Consider the following 9,185-nt stretch of genomic DNA (forward strand, 5'->3'; position numbering starts at 1 on the left):
CGGCGCATTTACCCGCTCGAACTTGTCGAACATGTCAACGGTGGGTGTCGGCCGGGGTGGCCGAGGGGGTCGGCGGCCGAGGAGGCAGGCCACCTCACAAGTGCGACCACGACGAGGGGGCCGGGAGCTCCTCCCTCTGCCCTCCGGTACCAAAATGGCGCAAGGAGCAGGCGCGCTGCCGCGACGCGCGGTCCCGCAACGCTGGAGCATGCACATGGGTGAACTTTGCCTGCTTGCACCGCATCTTTGATCCGGCGGTGCAACGCCGCCAAGCGACCGAGCATGCTTGGTTCGAGTCAAGGGAGGCGGCCGCCACTGGGGACGAAGCCGTAGCGGCGCGACTGCCGGCACTCCGAAAGGAGTAGGAGCTCGCGCAAGTGCTCTACAACTCCCTCATGGAGCATCACCTCGGCACGGGCAAGTCCGGCTCCGGCTCCGATGATGGCGAGGATGAAGATGAGTAAAATACCGGATCCACTAGAGATGCTTTTATCTCATCCCATTGGACACGTTCAAGTGTTTTGGTCTCAAACTTTTCATTATTGTTCTTCGATGAAATGTGTAGGCTCGTATAAACTTTTTTTTTGAGCATCAGTACAGACACAAGCGCTCATATACACGCGCATACACTCATCCCTATAAACGCACACACGCACACCCTACCCCTATGAGCACCTCCGAGAGACTGAGCCGACATATCATCTTGAGATTTACGAAGTCATCGTAGGCGCCTCGTCGTCGACGAAAACGTCTCCTCCCACTGAAAGCGCATCGCTGGAAATCCTGAAATAAATCCAGGAATAATGCGAGCACCAGGATTTGAACTCTGATGGGTTGAGAATACCACTGTCCACCTAACCAACTCAACCACAGGTTGATTCGCAGGCTCGTATAAACTTGAAAGCCCGAAACTGCACGTGCATGCGTGCCATTCGGGAGAACCTGCGATGCACGAAACGGAACCACATTCGTGCAGGCCAGCCCAAGACATCCCTCCCGTGCACAGCACACAAGCCGCAAGTGGGACCATCGCCTCCCCGCGGGCCCACCCGCAAGCGAAAGCAACCCCCACTCCCCCACGAAGAAAGCACACGCGATTCCACGACAACGGCCCCCCGACCAACCGGATCCAAATCGCCGCCCGCCATGGATTTCCTCTTCAACTCGCTCGCGGCGCCCGACCCCGCCTCGCCGCCGTCGGAGCCGGAGGAGGCCGCCGCGGGGTCCTCCTCGCCCGCCGGCTCCGGCGACGGGGGCGGGTGGGGCGGCTTCGGCGGGCTGCTCAAGACCCTCACCTCCCAGTCCGAGACCGTGCTCGACGCCTACCGCCGCGACCTCGCCGAGTTCAGCACCGGCCTGCGCCGCGAGACCGACGCGCTCCGCGAGGCCGCCGCCCAGGCGGCCCGGGACCTCCCCTCCTCGGCCCTCGCGCTCGACGGCCTCGCCGACATCGTCGCCCAGGGCAAGGGCGCCATCGCCCAGGTCGCCGCCACCGCCGCCGCCTCCGCAGCCTCCCTGCCCGCGCCCTCCGACGCCGACTCCGAGCCCAGCCCCGCCTCGGGCCACCTCAGGTACTACAGCCGCTTCGAGGCGCTGCTCCGCGCGCTCCAGTCGGATCCGGCCACCTTCACCGCCGATCCCGAGGACGCCGAGGACTTCGCGGCCTGGGGCGCGGGGTTTAGCCTCCAGGAGAGGCAGGATGAGATCGAGGCGCTCTGCTACGAGAGCGACGCCGTGGAGGGGATGGTGGACAGGCTCGTCCCCGACGCCGTGGAGGGCGAGGTGTTCTGGGCCAGGTACTTTTACCGCGTCCACAAGCTCAAGCAGCAGGAGGACGCCAGGGCCAAGCTCGTCAAGCGGGTCATCGCGCAGGAGGAAGAGGAGGATCTGAGCTGGGAGGTGGATGACGAGGTCGAGGAGGAGGAGCCAGCAAAAGAGGAGGCGATCAAGCAAGCGCCGATCAAAGAAGAACCGAAACCTGAAGTACAGGAAAGAGAAAATGAGAAACTGGAGGCAGAAGGCAGAGTCAATGCAGTTGAAGAGGCTGGTGCTCTGGATAAGGAACAGAAGAATGCCGATTTACCGCAGCCGGAAGTTTTCGGTAGCTCTATGGTTGTAGTGGACAAGGAGGAGGAGAAGGAAGATGCATCCAAATTGAATGTCGAAGAATCAAGTGACAAGAAAACTGCTGCTGAGGAACCACATTCTACTGCTGGCGATGCTGCAGCGAAAGAAGGGACAAAGCATGAGACAAGTGACTCAAGCAAGGATAGTGACTACTCCATGGTTTCTAGACAGCGAACAGCGACCGAGGAGGATCTCGAATGGGACGAGATTGAGGATCTCGGGGAGCATGAAGAGAAGAAGGGGAGCGCTCATGGCTCAAGCTCTGCTCCAAAGGAGGAGCTACATAAGAGGCTCAGTGTTGCGGAAGACGACGAGGATTTGAGTTGGGACATTGAGGATGATGATGATGATAAGGCCTGAAAAGCCATTCTGGTATGGTAGTGTCGATTGTATTGTCTACAAATTTTTTATACCATTACTTGTGCAAGATACTATCATGTGACCAATAAACATTGGTTTAGCTGCGATGCTTATATTATGGATACGTGTGTAAACTCAAGTTTGATGTTATCAAGTGGCACTTGGCAATGCGTCAATTTGCTAGTATGTTTGTGTTACTGTAAATATGTTGTTTCATTTGACAATTATTTCATTTAATGGATGTTGATTACAAAAGAAATTTGTAACAAACGTTTGAACAATTTTCTTTCAGGACATCCTTTCACTCAGGACATACTAATATACCATTACCTAGGTTCATTGATTTGTATCCTCTTGGCTTTTCGTAGTCAATAATGTGCATGATTTTGTACTGCATAAGTTGTTATTTCCCCTCACCGATCTATGCTTTCATGCATTAAACGCCAAGCTTTCTCCAATAACAGTGGATACAAATTAGTGCCTTAGAGTTGAGACTACTGTGACAGCTCAATTGCATTATTTGGAAGAAAAGAACTATCAACATCTTCAGGCTGAAATAAATTTAGCCTTGTGAATCAGCCATGAGTAAGCTGTAACTTTTAACTTCTTAGAACCAGAGCTTGTTTCTTATGCTCTTGACAATGCCAAAGACTAGTTCAGTTCATCTAGTGTGATAACAGTAATAGAAGAGGTCATGGTATTCTTTCTCTAAGATATTCCACCACATCTTTAATACACTAGTAGATGTTAATTGGAATTGCATTTCTGGACAGTTTTATGAGGTCTGTTTATTACTAACCTCTTCTAAAGAGGGCATGTTTTCAGCATGTCACTTTGGAAATGCTGACGTAGCTCGTCTGTACGATTGTACTAACATTTATTACATTGCGGATTAACATCTTTGATCCCATCCCCTGCAAAAGAAAATTGTTTGGTCTCATGATCTGTGTTTTGATGTGTGACGCCTTTTGATAAGTTACATAGTGAAATCTGTTGGCATGTGCTGAACTAGTGTCATACATTCGTTTGAAGCACCATATTTGCCTTAGCTCATAGAGACAAACTTGACTTGCATTTGATCGTAACGGCGTTCCTTTCTCCTAAAGATGATATCGATTTCTAGCAGATAGTATGCTGTGGATATTCCACTTCTAATTACATCTCGCCAACCAAACACAGGAATGGAACCAACCCATTCTACTTTTTTGCACCTACCAAAAGCAGAATTGAAATCTAACATGTTCCTTTGGAATGGAACCATTCCATTCCGTTACAGTTGGTTCCCCAACTGAACACACTCTTGAAGAAGCAAACTGAATGATGTGGAGTTGAAAGAACTTGGAGAGGCTTAAAACCAACACTCTTGAAGAAGCAAACTGAATGATGTGGAGTAGAAAGAACTTGGAGAGGCTTAAAAACAACCTAGCTCTGCTCCAATGTACATATCATTGACACCAAAGCAGAGTACCTACTAATAAAAAGGAAATAATTATTCTTGGCCTGTTATGTTATTTTACAAAAAACTCCCTAATGTGTTTGGTAATGAACTCCCGGTTCAGTTTTAAGTCAGATTTTAACTTTTGCATAACCTCCCGATGCTCCTGATAATCAACACGCAGGCCAGTTTTAAGTCATAGTTTTACTTCTGCAGGAAACCCCCTTACATTTGGGTTAATCAATTCGTAGTACATATCAACTTTTTTTAAATACACATCTTTTAAGCCTAACTTTAAATTTAACATATTATATATGAAAATTGATTAGAAAAATGTGTAGAATCTGGACATGATGTTATTTACCTGTTAGCAATTAAGAAATGATATTTAGGATGCAATCTTAATGAATAGAGCATGATTCTTCTTTCTTTCATATCAGTGCCGATCCGGATTGAAAATGAACACCTTAGAGACGAAAGAAACCATATATAACCGATGCACGCCTCGTCAAAACCTTATAGAAAAAAGTAGATTTGTCGTCTCATGCCAATAAAGAGAAGGAGACGTCTTAGGATTGATAACGTTTAAAAGCGTTATGATTGAGTGAGCATTCAGACCACCATCAGCGAGGGTGTAAAGGAGGACAAGTGGCAACATAGATGGGATGCATGCGTGGACCTATTAAGATCTTGAGTCAAGGTTATTGTGTTAGCAGAGTGTGACATTTTTTCTTCCTCCGTTGCAATGCATAGCTTTTTTCCAAGTAAAAGTCAAGGAGTCGATCGGACTTACCATCTAATCGGAAATGAGCAGGTTTTAGCGGCTAGAAGAGGGGGTCTGTCTAATCATTATCCGTAGATGTATAGACATGAAGTTCGTGGAGCAGGCGGTGCCCACTGTTTTGTTTTCTGAACCATCCATGTGCAAAGTACTACGGACGAGCAATTTTGTCAACTGATGGAGTAGCATCAAAGCATGCATTAACTACATGCACTGCTGCTGATTGGTGATGGCCCGAGTTCTCTATACAGGACAAGCAGCTAGAATCTCTCACTCTCACCGCGGATGGAGTCGTTCACCAACACTGCTGGCTCCGCCTCCGCCCCCGCCTCAGCCTCGGCGCCACCCAAAGCGCCGCCGCGGCCGCACGTCGTGCTTCTGGCCAGCCCCGGCGCCGGCCACCTCATTCCAATGGCCGAGCTGGCGCGGCGGCTCGTGGAGCTCGGCTTCTCGGCCACGATCGTCACCTTCACCAACCTCTCCGCCCCAGTAGATGCAGACCGGCTCACCCCGTGCCTCCCGGCCTCCGTCGCCGTCGCCGCGCTCCCCGCCGTCCAGATGGACGACCTCCCCGCCAACGTCCACGAGGGCAGAGTGCTCGCGGAGCTCGCCCGCCGCTCCCTCCCCAACATCCGCGCCCTCCTTCGCTCCGTCTACTCCACCACCCTGCTCGCCGCAGTCGTGCCGGACTTCCTCTGCCCCATGGCGCTGCCCATCGCCGCCGAGCTCGGCGTCCCCGGCTACCTCTTCTTCCCCAGCAACCTGGCCATGGTCGCCCTCACGCGCCACATCGTCGAGCTCCACGACGGCGCCGCTCCGGGCGAGTACCGCGACGTTGCGGTGCCTCTCGAGCTTCCCGGCGGCGTGTCGCTGTGCGGCGCCGACATGCCGGACGCGTTCCGCGCCAGTTTCACGAACCCGCGTTACGCGAAACTTGTCGAGCTGGTCCGGAGCTATCGCCTCGCCGATGGCATACCGGTGAACACGTTCTACGAGATGGAACTTGGCACCGCGGAAGCCTTCAAGCGGCTGGCGGTACCAGAGCAAGCTGCGGGCGAGGTCTTCTTCCCGCCGGTGTTCTCGGTGGGGCCATTTGTCCGGCGGCCAGACCCCGAGGAAGCCGCCGCGGGCGCGTCGTCGCCATGCTTGGAGTGGCTTGATCGTCAGCCGGTCGGCTCCGTGGTGTACGTCGCCTTCGGGAGCGGCGGAGCACTTTCTGTGGAGCAGACGGCCGAGCTCGCGGCCGGGCTGGAGGCGAGCGGCCAAAGGTTTCTTTGGGTCGTGCGGATGCCAAGCACCGACGGCGGCCATTGCGGCGCCGGTGGCGACGATCCGTTGGCGTGGCTCCCAGAGGGCTTCTTGGCGAGGACAAGTGGCAGGGGCCTAGCCGTGGCGGCGTGGGCGCCTCAGGTGCGCGTGCTGTGCCACCCCGCGACCGCCGCCTTCGTGTCGCACTGCGGGTGGAACTCGACGCTGGAGAGCGTGGTGTGCGGTGTGCCGATGCTCGCGTGGCCGCTGTACGCGGAGCAGGGGATGAACGCCGTTATCCTGGAAGAGAAGCTCGGGGTGGCGCTGCGGGTGCCGGCGGCACGAGAGGACGATCGATGCTTGGTGACGCGCCACGAGATTGCCACCGCCGTGAAGGAACTCGTGGAGGAGGGCCAAAAGTTGCGGCGCCGGGCCGAGAGCCTGCAGAAAGCGGCAGCAGGTGCGTGGTCACCAGAGGGGCCGTCGCGCCGGGCGCTCGAGGAGGTCGCCGTCAAGTTGAAGGTGGCGCTTGGCATAGAGAGTGGATTCTCTGACATGAAGAAAGAAAGTCATCTAAACTACGGTGCAAACTAGTGTAAAACAGAGAAGAAAAGTCACGGATACTTTAGCAAACATTGTATTATCTACTTAAATAGATAATGTACACAATTACTGTTAATATAAATAAATTTAAAATTAATTTTATTGCATCATAATTTTGTTTGTATGTAATTTTTGTAAATGTATAGTAGATTTATAATTTGCAAATTAATTCAAGTCATTTTAGTCTTAATCATATGGAAGTGAAGGAGGGAAGTTAGGAAATTGTAGCTTAGGTGACTTCCCTCCTTCAAGTTAGAGGATCCACCTCCAACAATTGCATGAGTGAATAGTATAAAACCATCACATTTGCGTCATGCATTTTATTTTGAAAATTGCTAGATGTACGTAGCCTGAATTTTGAATTTGGGTCAGTTAATTTCTTAATCATTGATTCTTACTCTGAGATATGTGCTGTGATTTTTTCTGGACTGTTTTGTGAGCTGGGTTGTGCTGCTTTTATTTTGACTTTTTTTAATTTGCTGCTGGCTGAAGCCCATTACCTGTACTGTCCAGTCCATCCCACTTTCCCTTTGTTATTGTTTCGCTTTTTTGGCTTTTATGCGTTCTTTTTCTTTTGTTATGTGTTTTCTTTTGTACGTATTTCTGGGACGTGGGTTGAGTCTAAATGTACACACACAAATACTATGTAATATGTCTGAAAACTACAGTATTATTTAATTGTTTGCATACTACAAAAGTGTAATTTCAGTGCAAAGTTGGGTGCTAGTTTCTTTGAACTTTTTTCATTATCTTTATTCTTTAAGGGTAATATCAGTGCCACTAATTAATTCCGACTTAGGAAACTTCTTTATGTGAAAACTGCACTATATGATTATCCTTGCGTATTATAAAAATGGGCATTTTTTTGTATATTATGTGCAAAAAAATCACCGTTTGATTTTTAAAAAGTTATTTCCTCTTAAATGCTAATACCAATGCCACTAATTCATTCTTCTTTCAAAATCTTCATTTTTTTGTTTTTATTTTATTCTTTATTCTTAAAGGGCAATAGCAATGCCATTAATTCATTCTTTCTTAGACAACTTCAGTATTTTGATTATTTTGCTTTTATTTCATTTTATTTCTTCTTAATGGTAATACCAATGCCACTAATCCATTCCTACTTAAGAAACTTCTTATCGCAAATATTCCACTATTATATGATTATTCTTGTATATTATAAAATAGCACAATTTTTGTGTAACTTCTATGCAAATTTTGTCATTGTTTGTTTTAGTTTTCATTATCTTTCTTCTGCAAGGGTAATACTAATGCCACTAATTCATTCTTCCCTAGCAAACTTCAATTTTTTGTTTTTAGGTTTTTTTTACTATTAGTATGGGTTGGGGGGGGGGGGGGGCAGAGAAAGTACAAGGTGGCTCGGCCTTTGGAATATATACTCACTAATTTTTATGCAATGTGTGTGTAATTCATACCGTTGTCTAAAAATCCACTACTATATGCTTATTTTTGCATATTATGAAACAATGTAATTTCTATACCGATTGTGTGCAATTTTGTATCATTATTTCCTCTTTCTGTCCGCTCTTCCCGGCATGTACAGATCCGATTGGGCTTATAGTTTAATTGGTTGAAACATACCGCTCATAACAGTGATATTGTCGGTTCGAGCCCTACTAAGCCCATCTGACCTGCTTAATCAATGACTCCGGTAGTCACCTGAACCGCTCTCTCGGATAGCCCACTGCCTCTCTTCTGGATGTGAAAGAAGATTCGATCAACATACAAGGTTTGCCTTCTTGTGAGAAGGAGGGTTCTGAATTGTGTTCTCAGTGCAAAGGGAGTCTTTGAGAAGGTTTCATTTTTCTGAAGAGAGAGAAGATCAGTAGAGCTGTCCGGCAGCTGTTCTGTGTTTTATTTTTTCTTTCTTATTTCAGGTATTACCAATGCCCTTAATTCATTCTTTCTTAGAACAAATTATGTTTTGTTTTTAGTTTTGTATTAGCTTTGGCTTAAATTTGCGTTTAGTGAGCGCGGATGCATATTTCCTTTCCATTTATTGAGCAAAGTTTAGTTGTGAATGGCATGTACGTGTAACCCATATATGTATGACATGCCCAGGAAATAGCATGCACACGATGCCAAAATGGTGGGTCCTTTCATCCTCCTAAATCGATGAATGGGTACATGATGAAAAGAAGCAACAAACATGCATGCACTCCATATTTTGGATTTGTATTTTTTCTTTTGTTTATGTTCATTTCTTTTAGTTTTATGTTACTTTGGTGTGACACTAGTTACTGTTGTGATCTCTTCGTTCTAAATTACTTGTCTAGATACATTTGTATCTAGACAAATCTAAAACAAGTAATTTGAACGGAGATTGTATTAGCAACTAAAGTATAATTCATTTTATAATGGCCTACTATGCTATTAAAAATATAATCCTATGCAAAATTACCGTAGGCTTAAACTGTGCATTTTATATGTATGTGACATGCATGCATAGTCCTATCAATTGATTCAACAAAGCAACTACGGAAAAATCATCCAGCAAAGCTCACGTTAGGAGAGCGCACAAGACGCAATACAAAAAAAGTGACCCAAAGTGAGGATTTAGTCACCTGATCAGTAGCCGATCCCTTTATTTTACCACCACTTTACATTACC

At 47.9% G+C, this 9,185-nt stretch overlaps 2 protein-coding genes across 2 annotated transcripts; both read left to right on the forward strand.

Annotated features, from left to right (window-relative positions):
• The first annotated feature begins 1,049 nt into the window (after positions 1-1,049).
• Positions 1,050-2,673, forward strand: LOC123187728 (BSD domain-containing protein 1). The gene has a single exon (XM_044599654.1). It carries the CDS (start codon positions 1,147-1,149, stop codon positions 2,485-2,487), a length of 1,341 nt encoding a protein of 446 aa, XP_044455589.1. The 5' UTR covers positions 1,050-1,146; the 3' UTR covers positions 2,488-2,673.
• A 2,129-nt stretch (positions 2,674-4,802) lies between these two features.
• On the forward strand, positions 4,803-6,661 carry LOC123184873 (hydroquinone glucosyltransferase). The gene has a single exon (XM_044596920.1). The coding sequence runs from the start codon at positions 4,989-4,991 to the stop codon at positions 6,543-6,545; it is 1,557 nt and encodes a 518-aa protein (XP_044452855.1). The 5' UTR covers positions 4,803-4,988; the 3' UTR covers positions 6,546-6,661.
• The last annotated feature ends 2,524 nt before the right edge of the window (positions 6,662-9,185 follow it).

Source organism: Triticum aestivum, chromosome 2A, assembly GCF_018294505.1.
Source record: "Triticum aestivum cultivar Chinese Spring chromosome 2A, IWGSC CS RefSeq v2.1, whole genome shotgun sequence".
Lineage (NCBI taxonomy): Eukaryota > Viridiplantae > Streptophyta > Magnoliopsida > Poales > Poaceae > Triticum > Triticum aestivum.